Here is an 18,573-nt window from a genome sequence, read left to right as displayed (position 1 = left end):
GGGAATAAAATTCTGCCACCTTGAGCTAGTGTTTTCCATGCCTAGAATTCAGCTGGCACCAGGTGGATCAGACTGAAAAGGTTACAAACCTCTCCGAGGCTCTTACCTTCTTAACAGGGACGTCTGTTTTCTAGTAAAATCAGTAAAGAGAAAGGAGAAATCTCGAAAGAGGCTCCTGCTCGCACTCACATACGTCAGCCCTAATTCTCTCTCAGTCCTCAAAGAGAGACCTCGAGAAGGAGACTTGCTGAAGCAAAGCCACAGGTGTCTCTGAGGTTTCCCTGGCCCTGTGCTCCTGTCATGCCTGGCTGATGTCAGCATCTCTCTCTGAGGTCACCACCTCCCTAACAACTTTGACCAATAGGCTGAGCTCCTGCAAAAGTCCTTTGTGATGTCACTGTCACACCCAACCATCCCCTGAAGTGCTAATGTCCTGCTGCTGGCCTGACACTATGAAGGTTTGAGCTACTCTCTGGGGATCACCCCACTCCATGCGTCTTCATTCTACGAAGCAAGCCGGCCAAACAGTAAAACATCAGAGGCTGCTCCCAATGCTACACTCAGTGTTTCCAAAATTAGTAGACTTGATGGGCAGAAGAGACCTTTAGAGCATCTAATCTAAGCCCCTGCATATCATAGGCTTCCTGTATAGTACAATAGTTACTTTTTGGGCATACACATTCCAGAAAGGCATCTTGTCTTGATTAAATGACATCAAGAGATGGAGAATCCACCACTTTCCCTTTTAGTGAGTGCCAGGGGGCTCCATTTCCCCTTCCACTAGCTCCCCATTTACAGTGAGCCAGAGCAGTACCTGCAGCAGGGAGAGGGAGTTGCTAAGGCCTCAGAGGAACAGCCCCTGCAGTGTCTCAGGCACCTGGCACAAGTGCCAGATGTTGCGGAGCTGGTGCATCACTTTGGCCGTGGGGAGGGGAAGGCTTTTGTTTGTGTTCTTTGTTTTGGTTGTGCGTTTGCTCTCGGGACTGAGGGGGACCAGACATCAATCCAGGTTCTCCACATCTTTCTAAACAAGTCTCTCCTATTTCTAACTTCTAAGTAAATAGCCAGGCAAGGCGTGTTAGTTTTCCTTTGTTTTCTCAACATGTAAATGTACCTTTTACTAGAGTGTTTATCTTTGTTTGCTGTACTTTGAACCTAAAACTAGAGGGGAGTCCTCTGAGCTCTTTAAGTTTGATTACCCTGTATGGTTATTTCCATACTGATTTTACAGAGATGATTTTTACCTTTTTCTTTAATTAAAAACCTTCTTTTTAAGAACCTGATCGATTTTTCCTTGTTTTAGATCCAAGGGGGTTGGATCTGTATTCACCAGGAGTTGGTGGGAGAAAGAAGTGGGAATGGTTAATTTCTCCTTGTTTTAAGATCCAAGGGGTTTGGATCTGTATTCACCAGGGAATTGGTGAAGGTCTCTCAAGGCTACCCAGGGAAGGAAATTAGCCTTGGGATGGTGGCAGCGGACCAGAGCTAAGCTGGTAGTTAAGCTTAGAAGTTTTCATGCAGGCCCCTACATTTGTACCCTAAAGTTCAAAGTGGGGATACAGCCTTGACATGGTGGTAGAGGTGGGATCATTTTAAATCCAAAGCCAGTGAGATTTTTTTTTCTTTCTAGCTGCTTGAAAAGCAGAGCTGGAGATAGATGCATATCTTCTCTCTCCTTGCCTGAAGGCAGAGGTGTTAAGTTTTTTTAACAAGGTCCTTTGTTAAGAGAAGTGTTCAAATGAGCAAACGACAGGGTAAAAGGAATTTACAAGCTGAATTGGTTTTTTTTTCTTTTTACATCCTCGGGAGTAGCTAGTTAGAAAGTCTCTCTTAACTCAGCAGCAGCCAGAGCTGAGAGCTTCCCAGTTTCAGTCAACTGCAGAGGGGGTGACCCAGCACAAGAAAACAGGAAAATGACTACCAAAGAAGTAGCTAAAAAAATAGAACTGGCCAAACTAAAAGCAGAAGAAAATGAAAGAAAACATCAGAGACTGCTTCAATTAACAAAACTCAAGACACAGCAGAGAAAAAGAGAAGAAAAAGCCAAAGAGGAGGCCCACAAGAGAGAGATGAAGTTGAAAGAAAAAGAAATGGAGCTGAAAAAAAAAAGAGATGGAGGAGAGAGAAAAAGAAAGGAAGCATGAACTGGAAGTAGCAAAGGCTAAGCAAGCTTTCACCCCCATCCCTGTTCCTGAGCCGTCCACCAGGGCCCCGGCTGTGTTACCAGAGACCCAGACAAAGGTGGTGGAACCGGATCCCCTGCCAACGACTGCAACAGCCGTAGTGAATCCAATCCCAGAGACCCAGCCAAAGCCAGTCCCAGAACCGGAACTGGCAACGCAACCAGCACCAGGACCATTGCCAGCACTGAGTCCAGCGCTTGCAAACCCGTCTACAACTCCAACGCCAGAGGGCACCAGCGAGCCTGACCTGGCGGAAGCAGCAGATAACCCTACCCAAGAGGCTCAGCCAGAGCCTGAGATACCACATAGTGCACCAGTGGACAGCGGATCACAGTCAATGGAAACAGCCCCAGCACCTGCATCACTTCCAGAGGGACCAAGCCCCAGTCCACAATCCAAGGAGGAACTGATGTCTCCAGCATCAAGGAAACAGTTCCAGGCCGAGCAGGAAGCAGATAACAGCCTTCAGAAAGTTTGGGCGGCGGCGTGGAGCACCCCACCGCCTCTCAGCTCTTCTAACCCATCCCGGTTTGTTATAGAACAAGGACTTTTATACAAGGAGACTCTTTCTGGTGGGCACCAGAAAAACTGGCATCCTCAAAGACAGTTGGTAGTTCCCACTAAGTATCGGGTAAAGCTCTTGAGCTTAGCCCACGATCATCCCAGTGGCCATTCTGGGGTGAACAGAACCAAGGACCGGTTGGGGAAGTCCTTCCACTGGGAGGGAATGGGCAAGGACGTTGCTAATTATGTCCGGTCTTGTGAGGTGTACCAACGAGTGGAAAAGCCCCAAGACCAGGTTAAAGCCCCTCTCCAGCCACTACCCATAATTAAGGTCCCATTTCAGCACGTAGCTGTGAATATTCTGGGTCCTTTTCCCAAAAAGACACCCAAAGGAAAGCAGTACGTACTGACTTTCATGGATTTTGTTACCCGATGGCCGGAAGCAGTACCCTTAAGCAACACCAGGGCTAAAAGTGTGTGCCAGGCATTAACAGACATTTTTGCCGGGGTAGATTGGCCCTCCAACATCCTTGCAGATTCGGGAACTAATTTCCTGGCAGGGACCATGAAAAACCTGTGGGAAGCTCATGGGGTGAATCACTTGGTTGCCACCCCTTACCACCATAAAACCAATGGCCTGGTGGAGAGGTTTAATAAAACTTTGGGGGCCATAATATGTAAATTCATAAATGAACACTCCAATAATTGGGACCTAGTGTTGCAGCAGTTGCTTTTCGCCTACAGGGCTGTACCACATCCCAGTTTAGGGTTTTCACCATTTGAACTTGTGTATGGCCGCGAGGTTAAGGGGCCATTACAGTTGGTGAAACAGCAATGGGAGGGGTTTACGCCTTCTCCAGGAACTAACATTCTAGACTTTGTAAGCAACCTACAAAGCACCCTCCGACACTCTTTAGCCCTTGCTAAAGAAAACCTAAAAAATGCTCAGAAAGAGCAAAAGGCCTGGTATGATAAACATTCCAGAGAACGGTCCTTCAAAGTAGGAAACCAAGTCATGGTCTTAAAGGCGCTCCAGGCCCATAAAATGGAAGCGTCGTGGAAAGGACCATTCGCGGTCCAGGAGCGCCTAGGAGCTGTTAATTATCTCATAGCCTCCCCCACCTCCAACATAAAGCCCAAGGTATACCATGTTAATTCTCTTAAGCCCTTTTATTCCAAAAAATTAAACGTTTGCCAGTTTACAGCCCAGAAAACAAATAACGCAAAGTGGCCTAAAGGTGTCTATTACGAAGAAAAAAAGGATGATGGCGTAGAAGAGGTGAACCTCTCCACGACCCTTGGACGTCTGCAGCGACAGCAGATCAAGGAGCTGTGCACAAGCTTTGCACCAATTTTCTCAGCCACTCCAAAACGGACCGAACGGGCATACCACTCCATTAACACAGGTAATGCTCACCCAATTAGAACCCCACCCTACCAGGAGTCACCTCATGACAAAACTGCTATACAAAGGGAGATCCAGGACATACTACTGATGGGTATAATCCGCCCCTCTAATAGGTGGTGGGAGGGGAACAGGAGAAAGGACAAAAGAAGTAAGAGATGAAGAGAAAGGAAGGAGGGATGGAGGAAAAGGTAAAACGAAAAGGACAAACCCTAATGTCCCCAGTGATTCTACGGGACAAAATCCCAGGGAGGGAATAAAATTCTGACACATTAAACTAGTGTTTTCCATGCCTAGAATTCAGCTGGCACCAGATGGATCAGACTGAGCAGGTTCCAAAACCTCTTGGAGGCTCTTACCTTCTCAACAGGGACGTCTGTTTTCTAGTAAAATCAGTAAAAGGAAAGGAAAAAACTCGAAAGAGGCTCCTGCTCGCACTCAAATACGTGAACCCTAATACTCTCTCAGTCCTCAAAGAGAGACTTGGAGAAGGAGCGGCGAACAGCAGAGGCTAAGAGCGGGAGTTTGACTGGGAGTTCGCTTGGGGAGAGCTCACTGAGGCTTACATCTGCAGGTTTCTCTGAGTAGTTCCTGCAACAGTTGAGGAAGTTCTTAAGAAGACGGTGATGTGGAAGGTGAGCGATCAGAGATGACCTTGAGCGGATCACTGCAGACTATGTGGCTCTGGGAAGAAGGATAAAGGAGTTTGAGGCGCAAGTGGTGTTCTCGTCCATCCTCCCTGTGCAAGGAAAAGGCCTGGGTAGAGACCGTCGAATCGTGGAAGTCAACGAATGGCTACACAGGTGGTGTTGGAGAGAAGGCTTTGGATTCTTCAACCATGGGATGGTGTTCCAAGAAGGAGGAGTGCTAGGCAGAGACGGGCTCCACCTAACGAAGAGAGAGAAGAGCATCTTCGCCAGCAGGCTGGCTAACCTAGTGAGGAGGGCTTTAAACTAGGTTCACCGGGGGAAGGAGACCAAAGCCCTGAGGTAAGTGGGGAAATGGGATCTTGGGAGGAAGCACAAGCAGGAGAGCGCAAGGGGGGAGGACTCCTGTCTCATGCTGAGAATGAGGGACGATCGATGAGTTATCTTAAGTGCCTATACACAAATGCAAGAAGCCTGGGAAACAAGCTGGGAGAACTGGAAGTCCTGGCACAGTCAGGGAACTATGATGTGATTGGAATAACAGAGACTTGGTGGGATAACTCACATGACTGGAGTACTGTCATGGATGGATATAAACTGTTCAGGAAGGACAGGCAGGGCAGAAAAGGTGGGGGAGTTGCGTTGTATGTAAGAGAGGAGTATGACTGCTCAGAGCTCTGGTATGAAACTGCAGAAAAACCTGACAGTCTCTGGATAAAGTTGAGAAGTGTGAGCAACAAGGGGGATGTCATGGTTGGAGTCTGGTATAGACCACCAGACCAGGGGGATGAGGTGGATGAGGCTTTCTTCTGGCAACTAGCAGAAGTTGCTAGATCGCAGGCCCTGGTTCTCATGGGAGACTTTAATCACCCTGATATCTGCTAGGAGAGCAATACAGCGGTGCACAGACAATCCAGGAAGTTTTTGGAACGTGTAGGGCACAATTTCCTGGTGCAAGTGCTGGAGGAACCAACTAGGGGCAGAGCTTTTCTTGACCTGCTGCTCACAAACAGGGAAGAATTAGTAGGGGAAGCAAAAGTGGATGGGAATCTGGGAGGCAGTGACCATGAGATGGTCGAGTTCAGGATCCTGACACAAGGAAGAAAGGAGAGCAGCAGAATACGGACCCTGGACTTCAGAAAAGCAGACTTTGACTCCCTCAGGGAACAGATGGGCAGGATCCCCTGGGAGAATAACATGAAGGGCAAAGGGGTCCAGGAGAGCTGGCTGTATTTTAAAGAACCCTTATTGCGGTTGCAGGAACAAACCATCCCGATGTGTAGAAAGAATAGTAAATATGGCAGGCGACCAGCTTGGCTAGACAGTGAAATCCTTGCTGATCTTAAACGCAAAAAAGAAGCTTACAAGAAGTGGAAGATTGGACAAATGACCAGGGAGGAGTATAAAAATATTGCTCAGGCATGCAGGAGTGAAATCAGGAAGGCCAAATCACACTTGGAGTTGCAGCTAGCAAGAGATGTTAAGAGTAACAAGAAGGGTTTCTTCAGGTATGTTAGCAACAAGAAGAAAGTCAAGGAAAGTGTGGGCCCCTTACTGAATGAGGGAGGCAACCTAGTGACCGAGGATGTGGAAAAAGCTAATGTACTCAATGCTTTTTTTGCCTCTGTCTTCACGAACAAGGTCAGCTCCCAGACTGCTGCACTGGGCAGCACAATATGGGGAGAAGGTGACCAGCCCTCTGTGGAGAAAGAAGTGGTTCGGGACTATTTAGAAAAACTGGACGTGCACAACTCCATGGGGCTGGATGCGCTGCATCCGAGGGTGCTAAAGGACTTGGCGGATGAGATTGCACAGCCATTAGCCATTATTTTTGAAAACTCATGGCGATCGAGGGAGGTCCCGGATGACTGGAAAAAGGCTAATGTCGTGCCCATCTTTAAAAAAGGGAAGGAGGAGGATCCAGGGAACTACAGGCCAGTCAGCCTCACCTCAGTCCCTGGAAAAATCATGGAGCAGGTCCTCAAGGAATCAATTATGAAACACTTAGAGGAGAGGAAAGTGATCAGGAACAGTCAGCATGGATTCACGAAGGGGAAGTCGTGCCTGACTAACCTAATTGCCTTCTATGATGAGATAACTGGCTCTGTGGATGAGGGGAAAGCAGTGGATGTGTTATTCCTTGACTTTAGCAAAGCTTTTGATACGCTCTCCCACAGTATTCTTGCCACCAAGTTAAAGAAGTATGGGCTGGATGAATGGACTGTAAGGTGGATAGAAAGCTGGCTGGATCGTCGGGCTCAACGGGTAGTGATCAATGGCTCCATGTCTAGTCGGCAGCCGGTTTCAAGCGGAGTAGTGCCCCAAGGGTCGGTCCTGGGGCCGGTTTTGTTTAATATCTTTATTAATGATCTGGAGGATGGCTTTTTCTTCTCTTTTTCTCTGCTGTGTCTTGAGTTTTGTTAATTGAAGCAGTCTCTGATGTTTTCTTTCATTTTCTTCTGCTTTTAGTTTGGCCAGCAACACACACACACACACACACATATACCACTCCTGGTGGTGGGAAGGGAACAAGAGAAAGGACAAAAGAAGTAAGAGATAAAGAGAAAGGAAGGAGGGATGGAGGAAAAGGTAAAACGAAAAGGACAAACCCTAATGTCCCCAGTGATTCTACCAGACTAAATCACAGGGAGGGATTAAAATTCTGCCACCTTGAACTAGTGTTTTCCATGCCCAGAATTCAGCTGGCACCAGATGGATCAGACTGAGCAGGTTCCAAAACCTCTTGGAGGCTCTTACTTTCTAAACAGGGATGTCTGTTTTCTAGTAAAATCAGTAAAAGGAAAGGAGACAACTCGAAAGAGGCTCCTGCTGTCACTCAAATACGTGAATCCTAATACTCTCTCAGTCCTCAAGAGAAACCTCGAGAAGGAGACTTGCTGAAGCAAAGCCACAGGGGTCTCTGAGGTTTCCCTGGCCATGCGCCCCTGTCCTGCCTGGCTGATGTCAGCATCTCTCACGGAGGTCACCACCTCCCTAACACCTTTGACCAATACGCTGAGGTCCTGAAAAGGCCTTTGTGATGTCACTGCCACACCCACCCATCCCCGGAAGTGCTAATGTCCTGCTGCTGGCCTGACACTTTGAAGGTTTGAGCTACTCTCTGTGGATCACCCCACTCAATGCGTCTTCATTCTAGGAAGCAATCCGGCTAGACGGTAAAACATCAGAGGCTGCTCCCAATGCTACACTCAGTGTTTCCAAAATTAGGAGACTTTATGGCCACAAGAGACCTTTAGAGCATCTCATCTAAGCCCCTGCATATCATAGGCTTCCTGTATAGGACAATAGTTACTTTTTGGGCAGAAACATTCCACAAAGGCATTTAGTCTTCATTCAATGACATCAAGAGATGGAGAATCCACCACTTTCCCATTTAGTGAGTGCCAGGGGGCTCCATTTCCCCTTCCACTAGCACCCCATTTACAGTGAGCCAGAGCAGTACCTGCAGCAGGGAGTAGGAGTTGCTGATGTTCACAAAGGCACAGCCCCTGCAGTGTCAACTTCGCACGAGGGGAGGTGAAGAGCACCCCCAGCAACACACACACACACACCACTCTTGGTGGTGGGAGGGGAACAAGAGAAAGGAAGGAGGGATGGAGGAAAAGGTAAAACGAAAAGGACAAACCCTAATGTCCCCAGTGATTCTACGGCACAAAATCCCAGGTGGGCTATAAAATTCTGCCACCTTGAACTAGTGTTTTCCATGCCTAGAATTCAGCTGGCACCAGATGGATCAGACTGAGCAGGTTAAAAACCTCTCCAAGGCTCTTACCTTCTCAACAGGCACGTCTGTTTTCTAGTAAAATCAATAAAAGGAGAAAACTCGAAAGAGGCTCCTGCTCGCACTCACATACGTCTCCCACAGTATTCTTGCCGCCAAGTTAAAGAAGTATGGGCTGGATGAATGGACTGTAAGCTGGATAGAAAGCTGGCTAGATCGTCGGGCTCAACGGGTAGTGATCAATGGCTCCATGTCTAGTTGGCAGCCGGTTTCAAGCGGAGTGCCCCAAGGGTCGCTCCTGGGGCCGGTTTTGTTTAATATCTTTATTAATGAACTGGAGGATGGTGTGGACTGCACTCTCAGCAAGTTTGCAGGTGACACTCAACTAGGAGGCGTGGTAGATACACTAGAGGGTAGGGATCGGATACAGAGGGACCTAGACACATTAGAGGATTGGGCCGAAAAAAAACTGATGAGGTTCAACAAGGACAAGTGCAGAGTCCTGCACTTAGGACGGAAGAATCCCATGCACTGCTACAGACTAGGGACCGAATGGCTAAGTAGCAGTTCTGCAGAAAAGGACCTAGGGGTCACAGTGGATGAGAAGCTGGATATGAGTCAACAGTGTGCTCTTGTTCCCAAGAAGGCTAACGGCATTTTGGGCTGTATAAGTAGGGGCATTGCCAGCAGATCGAGGAACGTGATCGTTCCCCTTTATTCGACATTGGTGAGGCCTGATCTGGAATACTGTGTCCAGTTTTGGGCCCCACACTACAAGAAGGATGAGGAAAAATTGGAAAGAGTCCAGAGGAGGGCAGCAAAAATGATTAGGGGTCTGGAGCACATGACTTATGAGGAGAGGCTGAGGGAACTGGGATTGTTTAGTCTCCAGAAGAGAAGAATGAGGGGGGATTTGATAGCAGCCTTCAACTACGTGAAGGGGGGTTCCAAAGAGGATGGAGCTCGGTTGTTCTCAGTGGTGGCAGATGACAGAATAAGGAGGAATGGTCTCAAGTTGCAGTGGGGGAGGTCCAGGTTGGATATCAGGAAAAACTATTTCACTAGGAGGGTGGTGAAACACTGGAATGCGTTACCTAGGGAGGTGGTGGAGTCTCCTTCCTTGGAGGTTTTTAAGGCCCGGGTTGACAAAGCCCTGGCTGGGATGGTTTAGCTGGGAATTGGTCCTGCTTTGAGCAGGGGGTTGGACTAGATGACCTCTTGAGGTCCGTTCCAACTCTGATATTCTATGATTCTATTATTCTAACAGGGACGTCTGTTTTCTAGTAAAATCAGTAAAAGGAAAGGAGAAAACTCGAAAGAGGCTCCTGCTCGCACTCACATACGTCAACCCTAACACTCTCTCAGTCCTCAAAGAGAGACCTCGAGAAGGAGACTTGCTGAAGCAAAGCCACAGGGGTCCACCACTGTCCCTTTTAGTGAGTGCCAGGGGGCTCCATTTCCCCTTCCACTAGCACCCCATTTACAGTGAGCCAGAGCAGTACCTGCAGCAAGGAGCGGGAGTTGCTGATGTTCACAGAGGCACAGCCCCTGCAGTGTCTCAGGAATCTGGCGCAAGTGCCGGATGATGCGGAACTGGTGCATCACTTTGGACGTGACGTCCTCCTGCTGCAAGGGAACGAGAACCTGTCAGAGACTCAAACGCCCCGAGGAATCAGCGGGAATTAAGGGCACCTGGAACCAGCACTACTTCCACCCATCACCTGCCCACCACTGAGGGATAAATTCACCTCCTGAACCCCAGAATGGAGTCTTCTTGTCCTTTCTAGTAACCTCCAGTGCCAACCCCCCTGCTTGAAGGATGAGCTCCTGCTATCTCCCCCTCAGTGCCCTTGACAGCTGTTCCACCTCCAAACCACAGCTCAAGTTATTAGTACCTTTGGACACAGACTGGCTAACCTAGTGAGGAGGGCTTTAAACTAGGTTCGACGGGGACAGGTGAGCAAAGCCCACAGGTAAGTGGGGAACATGGAGACCGGGGAGATGGGTCAAAAACGAGAGGGAGTGTGGGCTATATTGTCAGAGGGAAAGGAGGGTCAGGACAAAACTGGGAGGAAAGATCAAACCAGTATCTTAGATGCCTATATACAAATGCGAGAAGTATGGGGAATAAGCAGGAAGAACTGGAAGTGCTAATAAATAAATACAACTATGACATTGTTGGCATCACTGAAACTTGGTGGGATAATACACATGATTGGAATGTTGGTGTGGATGGGTACAGCTTGCTCAGGAAGGATAGACAGGGGAAAAAGGGAGGAGGTGTTGCCTTGTATATTAAAAATGTACACACTTGGACTGAGGTAGAGATGGACATAGGAGACGGAAGTGTTGAGAGTCTCTGGGTTAGGCTAAAAGGGGTAAAAAACAAGGGAGATGTCATGCTAGGAGTCTACTACAGGCCACCTAACCAGGTGGAAGAGGTGGATGAGGCTTTTTTTAAGCAACTAACAAAATCATCCAAAGCCCAAGATTTGGTGGTGATGGGGGACTTCAACTATCCGGCTATATGTTGGGAAAATAACACAGCGGGGCACAGACTATCCAACAAATTCCTGGACTGCATTGGAGACAACTTTTTATTTCAGAAGGTTGAAAAAGCTACTAGGGCGGAAGCTGTTCTAGACTTGATTTTAACAAATAGGGAGGAACTCGTTGAGAATTTGAAAGTAGAAGGCAGCCTGGGTGAAAGTGATCATGAAATCATAGAGTTTGCAATTCTAAGGAAGGGTAGAAGGGAGAACAGCAAAATAGAGACAATGGATTTCAGGAAGGCAGATTTTGGTAAGCCCAGAGAGCTGATAGGTAAGGTCCCATGGGAATCAAGACTGAGGGGAAAAACAACTGAGGAGAGTTGGCAGTTTTTCAAAGGGACACTATTAAGGGCCCAAAAGCAAGCTATTCCGCTGGTTAGGAAAGATAGAAAATGTGGCAAAAGACCACCTTGGCTTAACCATGAGATCTTGCATGATCTAAAAAATAAAAAGGAATCATATAAAAAATGGAAACTGGGACAGATTACAAAGGATGAATATAGGCAAACAACACAGGAATGCAGGGGCAAGATTAGAAAGGCAAAGGCACAAAATGAGCTCAAACTAGCTACGGGAATAAAGGGAAACACGAAGACTTTTTAATCAATACGTTAGAAGCAAGAGGAAGACCAAAGACAGGGTAGGCCCACTGCTTAGTGAAGAGGGAGAAACAGTAACAGGAAACTTGGAAATGGCGGAGATGCTTAATGACTTCTTTGTTTCGGTCTTCACCGAGAAGTCTGAAGGAATGCCTAACATAGTGAATGCTAATGGGAAGGGGGTAGGTTTAGCAGATAAAATAAAAAAAAAACAAGTTAAAAATCACTTAGAAAAGTTAGATGCCTGCAAGTCACCCGGGCCTGATGAAATGCATCCTAGAATACTCAAGGAGCTAATAGAGGAGGTATCTGAGCCTCTAGCTATTATCTTTGGAAAATCATGGGAGACGGGAGAGATTCCAGAAGACTGGAAAAGGGCAAATATAGTGCCCATCTATAAAAAGGGAAATAAAAACAACCCAGGAAACTACAGACCCCAGTGAGTTTAACTTCTGTGCCAGGGAAGATAATGGAGCAAGTAATTAAGGAAATCATCTGCAAACACTTGGAAGGTGGTAAGGTGATAGGGAACAGCCAGCATGGATTTGTGAAGAACAAATCACGTCAAACCAATCTGATAGCTTTCTTTGATAGGATAACGAGCCTTGTAGAGAAGGGTGAGGCTGTGGATGTGGTATACCTAGACTTTAGTAAGGCATTTGATACGGTCTCGCATGATATTCTTATTGATAAACTAGGCAAATACAATTTAGATGGGGCTGCTATAAGGTGGGTGCATAACTGGCTGGATAACCGTACTCAGAGAGTTGTTATTAATAGTTCCCAATCCTGCTGGAAAGGCATAACGAGTGGGGTATCGCAGGGGTCTGTTTTGGGACCGGCGCTGTTCAATATCTTCATCAACGACTTAGATATTGGCATAGAAAGTACGCTTATTAAGTTTGCGGATGATACCAAACTGGGAGGGATTGCAACTGCTTTGGAGGACAGGGTCATAATTCAAAATGATCTGGACAAATTGGAGAAATGGTCTGAGTTAAACAGGATGAAGTTTAACAAAGACAAATGCAAAGTGCTCCACTTAGGAAGGAACAATCAGTTTCACACATACAGAATGGGAAGAGACTGTCTAGGAAGGAGTACGGCAGAAAGGGATCTAGGGGTTATAGTGGACCACAAGCTAAATATGAGTCAACAGTGTGATGCTGTTGCAAAAAAAGCAAACCTGATTCTGGGATGTATTAACAGGTGTGTTGTGAGCAAGACACGAGAAGTCATTCTTCCGCTCTACTCTGCTCTGGTTAGGCCTCAGCTGGAGTATTGTGTCCAGTTCTGGGCACCGCATTTTAAAAAAGATGTGGAGAAATTGGAAAGGGTCCAGAGAAGAGCAACAAGAATGATTAAAGGTCTTGAGAACATGACCTATGAAGGAAGGCTGAAAGAATTGGCTTTGTTTAGTTTGGAAAAGAGAAGACTGAGAGGAGACATGATAGCAGTTTTCAGGTATTGTAAAGGGTGTCATAAGGAGGAGGGAGAAAACTTGTTCACCTTAGCCTCTAAGGATAGAACCAGAAGCAATGGGTTTAAAGTGCAGCAAGGGAGGTCTAGGTTGGACATTAGGAAAAAGTTCCTAACTGTCAGGGTGGTTAAACACTGGAATAAATTGCCGAGGGAGGTTGTGGAATCTCCATCTCTTGAGATATTTAAGAGTAGGTTAGATAAATGTCTATCAGGGATGGTCTAGATGGTATTTGGTCCTGCCATGCGGGCAGGGGACTGGACTCGATGACCTCTCGAGGTCCCTTCCAGTCCGATAATCTATGAATGTATGAAAAAAACACTGTTCTCCACCCCCACCCAAGTTGGCCAGGGAGGCGGCTCTAGCGGGGGGGCAGGAGGGATTCTGGCAGCAGTTAAGTGGGTTGCGGGGAAGTTGAGATCTTGCCCCAAGTCATGCCAGACACTAATGCTAAGCCACAGGATGGCAGCATCTAGTGTCATTGGAGTTCAAGCACTATTTCAACCCCACAGTTTTGGATCAACTTCCCACAAGGGGAGGTGAAGAGCACCCCCAGCAACACACACACACACACCACTCCTGGTGGTGGGAGGGGAACAGGAGAAAGGACAAAAGAAATAAGAGATGAAGAGAAAGGAAGGAGGGATGGAGGAAAAGGTAAAACAAAAAGGACAAACCCTAATGTCCCCAGTGATTCTACGGCACAAAATCCAAGGGATGGAATAAAATTCTGCCATCTTAAACTACTGTTTTCCATGCCTAGAATTCAGCTGGCACCAGATGGATCAGACTGAGCAGCTGCCAAAACCTCTTGGAGGCTCTTACCTTCTAAACAGGAACGTCTGTTTTCTAGTAAAATCAGTAAAAGGAAAGGAGAAAACTCGAAAGAGGCTCCTGCACGCACTCACGTACGTGAACCCTAATACTCTCTCAGTCATCAAAGAAAGACCCCGAGAAGGAGACTTGCTGAAGCAAAGCCACAGGGGTCTCTGAGGTTTCCCTGGCCCTGTGCTCCTGTCCTGCCAGGCTGATGTCAGCATCTCTCTCAGAGGTCACCACCTCCCTAACACATTTGACCAATAAGCTGACATCCTGCAAAAGGCCTTTGTGATGTCACTGCCACACCCAACCAAACCGTGAAGTGCTAATGTCCTGCTGCTGGCCTGACACTTTGAAGGTTTGAGGTTGTCATAACTATAAAGGGAAGGGTAACAGCTGTCCTGTGTACAGTACTATAAAATCCCTCCTGGCCAGAGACTCCAAAATCCTTTTCCCTGTAAAGGGTTAAGAAGCTCAGGTAACCTGGCTGGCATCTGACCTAAAGGACCAATAAGGGGACAAGATACTTTCAAATCTTGGGGAGGGGAAGGCTTTTGTTTGTGTTCTTTGTTTGTGTGGGTGTTCGCCCTCGGGACTGAGAGGGACCAGACATCAATCCAGGTTCTCCACATCTTTCTAAACAAGTCTCTCCTATTTCAAACAAGGCGTGTTAGTTTTCCTTTGTTTTCTCAACTTGTAAATGTACCTTTTACTAGAGTGTTTATCTTTGTTTGCTGTACTTTGAACCTAAGACTAGAGGGGAGTCCTCTGAGCTCTTTAAGTTTGATTACCCTGTAAGGTTAATTTCCATACTGATTTAACAGAGATGATTTTTACCTTTTTCTTTAATTAAAAGCCTTATTTTTAAGAACCCGATTGATTTTTCCTTGTTTTAAGATCTAAGGAGTTTGGATCTTGATTCACCAGGAGTTGGTGGGAGGAAGGAGGGGAATGGTTAATTTCTCCTTCTTTTAGATCCAAGGGGGTTGGATCTGTATTCACCAGAAGTTGGTGGGAGGAAGGAGGGGGGATGGTTTATTTCTCCTTGTTTTAAGATCCAAGGGGTTTGGATCTGTATTCACCAGGGAATTGGTGAAAGGTTTCTCAAGGCTACCCAGGGCAGGAAATTAGCCTTGGGATGGTGGTTAAGCTTAGAAGTTTTCATGCAGGCCCCTACATTTGTACCCTAAACTTCAAAGTGGGGATACAGCCTTGACACAGGTACTCTCTGTGGATCACCCCACTCAATGCGTCTTCATTCTAGGAAGCAAGCCGGCTAGACAGTAAAACATCAGAGGCTGCTCCCAATACTACACTCAGTGTTTCCAACATTTGTAGACTTTATGGCCAGAAGAGACCTTTAGAGCATCTAATCTAACCCGCTGCATATCATAGGCCTACTGTATAGTACAATAGTTACTTTTTGGGCACACACATTCCAGAAAGGCATCTAGTCTTCATTCAATGACATTAAGGCCTGGTCTACATTAGGCGTTTATGTCGAAGTTAGCGCCGTTAAATCGAATTAACCCTGCACCCGTCCACACTGCGATGCTATTTAGTTCGACATAGAGGTCTCTTTAATTCGACTTCTGTACTCCTCCCCGACGAGGGGAGTAGCGCTAAATTCGACATGGCCATGTCGAATTAGGCTAGGTGTGGATGGAAATCGACGCCAATAGCTCCGGGAGCTATCCCACAGTGCACCACTCTGTTGACGCTCTGGACAGCAGTGCGAGCTCGGATGCTCTGACCAGCCACACAGGAAAAGCCCCGGGAAAATTTGAATTTGAATTCCTTTTCCTGTCTGGCCAGTTTGAATCTCATTTCCTGTCTGGACATCGTGGCGAGCACAGCAGCACTGGCAACGATGCAGAGCTCTCCAGCAGTGATGGCCGTGCAGTCTGGGAATAGAAAGAGAGCCCCAGCATGGACTGATCGTGAAGTCTTGGATCTCATCGCTGTGTGGGGCGATGAGTCCGTGCTTTCCGAGCTGCGATCCAAAAGACGGAATGCAAAGATCTACGAGAAGATCTCTAAAGACATGGCAGAGAGAGGATACAGCCGGGATGCAACGCAGTGCCGCGTGAAAATCAAGGAGCTGAGACAAGGCTACCAGAAGACCAAAGAGGCAAACGGACGCTCCGGATCCCATCCCCAGACATCCCGTTTCTACGAGGCACTGCATTCCATCCTCGGTGCTGCCGCCACCACTACCCCACCAGTGACCGTGGACTCTGAGGATGGGATACTGTCCACGGCCGGTTCCTCGGACATGTTAGGGGACGGGGAAGATGAGGAAGGAGATGAGGAGGGCGAGGCAGTCGGCAGCTCTCACAACGCTGATTTCCCCGACAGCCAGGATCTCTTCATCACCCTTACAGAGATCCCCTACGAAGCGTCCCCAGCCGTTACCCCAGACACAGAATCTGGTGAAGGATCAGCCAGTAAGTGTTGTAAACATCTAAACATTTATTTTTAACAAAACAGGAATATTAACAATTAAAAGAATGGGTTGTTCATGATTAGTGTGCCCTAGGCGCTTAACGGTTTAGTAATGGGCAGTGCAAGTTTTGAAAAGAAATCTAGCAATGTCCGGTTTTCAGTGATTGTCCTGCACAAGCCGCTCTACTGTTTATTCCCTGCTACTGCAGCTACAGTAAAATGCGGTCTATGTGTCCGGGGATAGAGCAGTAATCCTCCTGGGACATCTCGATGAAGCTCTCCTGGAGGTTACTTGAAAGCCGTTGCATGAGGTTCTTGGGGAGAGCGGCCTTATTGGGTCCTCCGAAGTACGACACGTTGCCGCGCCACGAGATTATCAAGTACTCGGGGATCATTGCTCTGCACAGCAGGGCGGCATACGGCCCTGGTCTTTGGAGGCTTTCCCGGAGCATTCTCTCTTTGTCGCTCTCGGAGATCCTCATCAGGGTGATGTCGGCCATGGTGACCTGCTTTTAATTAGGTAGGGGAATGTTAGTGTTGGGACTGCTTTCCCGTTCCTTTACAGAACTGTAACCGCTGGTTTGCAGCCACGCGGTGGAGGCGGGAGAGGGGCAGCCGAAAGGGATCGTTCCCGGGGACAGCCGCGAGTGGGTGGGACAGGGGCAGAGTTCCCGCTTGCCGGATTGCTGGCAGCAGGGACTGACATTGATTTAAATGTGAAATGAGGCCAGTGGTAATATAAAAGTTTTAAACTGCCACAAGTGTACGGCTTACCATGTCTGCCTGCAACAGAAATTCCGTTGTGCTGCCTCGCTTCTCAAATGTGCTGTTCAAGACCCCAGGCACTGAATGCGAAGGCCGAGAATTCGACCTTGTGCTGAGTGCGCATGTGAAAGGTGCTGTGCATGGTCTTGTTCACAGAGAAAGACTATGTTCTTTGTTCACAACTACATTTATCTTTCTGAGGAATTCACTCCCTTTTTCCCATTTCCACAGCCCCGTCTGCAACTGTCTCACAACCTAGCCTGGAATCACACTCCCAGAGGCTAGCGCGGATTAGGCGTAGGAAGAAGAGGACACGGGAGGACATGTTCTCTGAGCTTATGGCCTCTTCCCAAGCCCAGGCAGCACAGCAGACCCAGTGGCGGGAGAACTTGACCCGAATGCACCAAGCCAACATGGATCGGGAGGAGAGGTGGCGGCAGGAAGACCAGCAGGCGACTCAAACGCTGCTTGGACTACTGAGGGAGCAAACGGACACGCTCCGGCGCCTTGTGGATGTTCTGCAGGAACGGAGGCAGGAGGACAGAGCCCCGCTGCAGTCCATCTCTAACCGCCCTCCCCCGCCACCAAGTCCCATACCCACCTCACCCAAAGTGCAAAGAAGGAGAGGCGGCAGAGTCCCTGCTAAGTCTCACTCCACCCCTGCAGAGAGCTCTAGTAGCAGAAGGCTCTCATTTCCCAAAATTTGAAAAGTTCTTTCCTTCCCGCCTGACACAAGCCCCCATCCAAGTTTCACCTCCCAATGCCATGTGTAGTTGATAATAAAAAATTCGTTTCTGTTAACTACTGTTTCAATCATGTTCTTTTGGAGGAGGAGGGGAAAGGGGGTTGGTAATTGGACAGGACAGTCTCCTTTGGCAGGGTACATAGTCGGGGGCAGGCACAGCAGCAGGGCACATACACAGTGCAGTGATGCAGTGACTAGTTGCCCCGGTTAGTCTGGGAGGTTGTTTTGATGTAATGTTGGGGGGGGGGTGGGTTGCTCTGTGACTTTGTGGCGGGGGAGGGCAGTTACAGATCTTAAGCGCCGGTCCTTAGGCAGGATGACAGAGCCACACAGCATGGGATCTGTAACCGTCCTCCCCCTGCCACAAAGTCAAATAGACCCCCCATACACACAGTCCCGATCAGGAGGGTTGACAGGCTCCGTTGAAACAAGCATCCCACTGCAGCGGAGCCTGTCAATCCTTGAGTTTAGAAGCTGCATTCGCGTCACAACACTACACCCGCCCCGCACCACAGTCTGCGTCCCAGTTTTAAAAAATTCCCGCGAAAACAGTATTAAAGAAAACGGTGTGCTTTAACAAAGTAGAACTATTTTTATTTCGACACGTGTGTTGGAGGGGGGGTGAAGGGGGTATGTAACTGGATAGGATAGTCAACATTAACTGGGTAAAGAAACGGGGGCAGGTTT

The 18,573-nt window shown here is 47.9% G+C and overlaps 1 protein-coding gene across 1 annotated transcript; it reads left to right on the top strand.

Annotated features, from left to right (window-relative positions):
• The first annotated feature begins 15,410 nt into the window (after nucleotides 1–15,410).
• Nucleotides 15,411–18,298, top strand: LOC135978266 (uncharacterized). The gene is made up of 2 exons (XM_065579260.1): nucleotides 15,411–16,378; nucleotides 17,373–18,298. Exons 1-2 carry the CDS (start codon nucleotides 15,802–15,804, stop codon nucleotides 17,846–17,848), a joined length of 1,053 nt encoding a protein of 350 aa, XP_065435332.1. The 5' UTR covers nucleotides 15,411–15,801; the 3' UTR covers nucleotides 17,849–18,298.
• Nucleotides 18,299–18,573: the final 275 nt, after the last annotated feature.

The sequence above is a fragment of the Chrysemys picta genome, unplaced genomic scaffold (genome assembly GCF_011386835.1).
Source record: "Chrysemys picta bellii isolate R12L10 unplaced genomic scaffold, ASM1138683v2 scaf194, whole genome shotgun sequence".
NCBI classification, from domain to species: Eukaryota; Metazoa; Chordata; order Testudines; family Emydidae; genus Chrysemys; species Chrysemys picta.
This window is presented reverse-complemented; position numbering and strand designations above follow the sequence as displayed.

Bases quoted from the DNA above. Each gene is read 5' to 3' on its own strand.
- LOC135978266 (XM_065579260.1), top strand. From the start codon at position 15,802: ATGCAGAGCTCTCCAGCAGTGATGGCCGTGCAGTCTGGGAATAGAAAG. The intron at 16,379-17,372 runs GTAAGTGTTGTA...CCATTTCCACAG, and splicing joins ATCTGGTGAAGGATCAGCCA to CCCCGTCTGCAACTGTCTCA.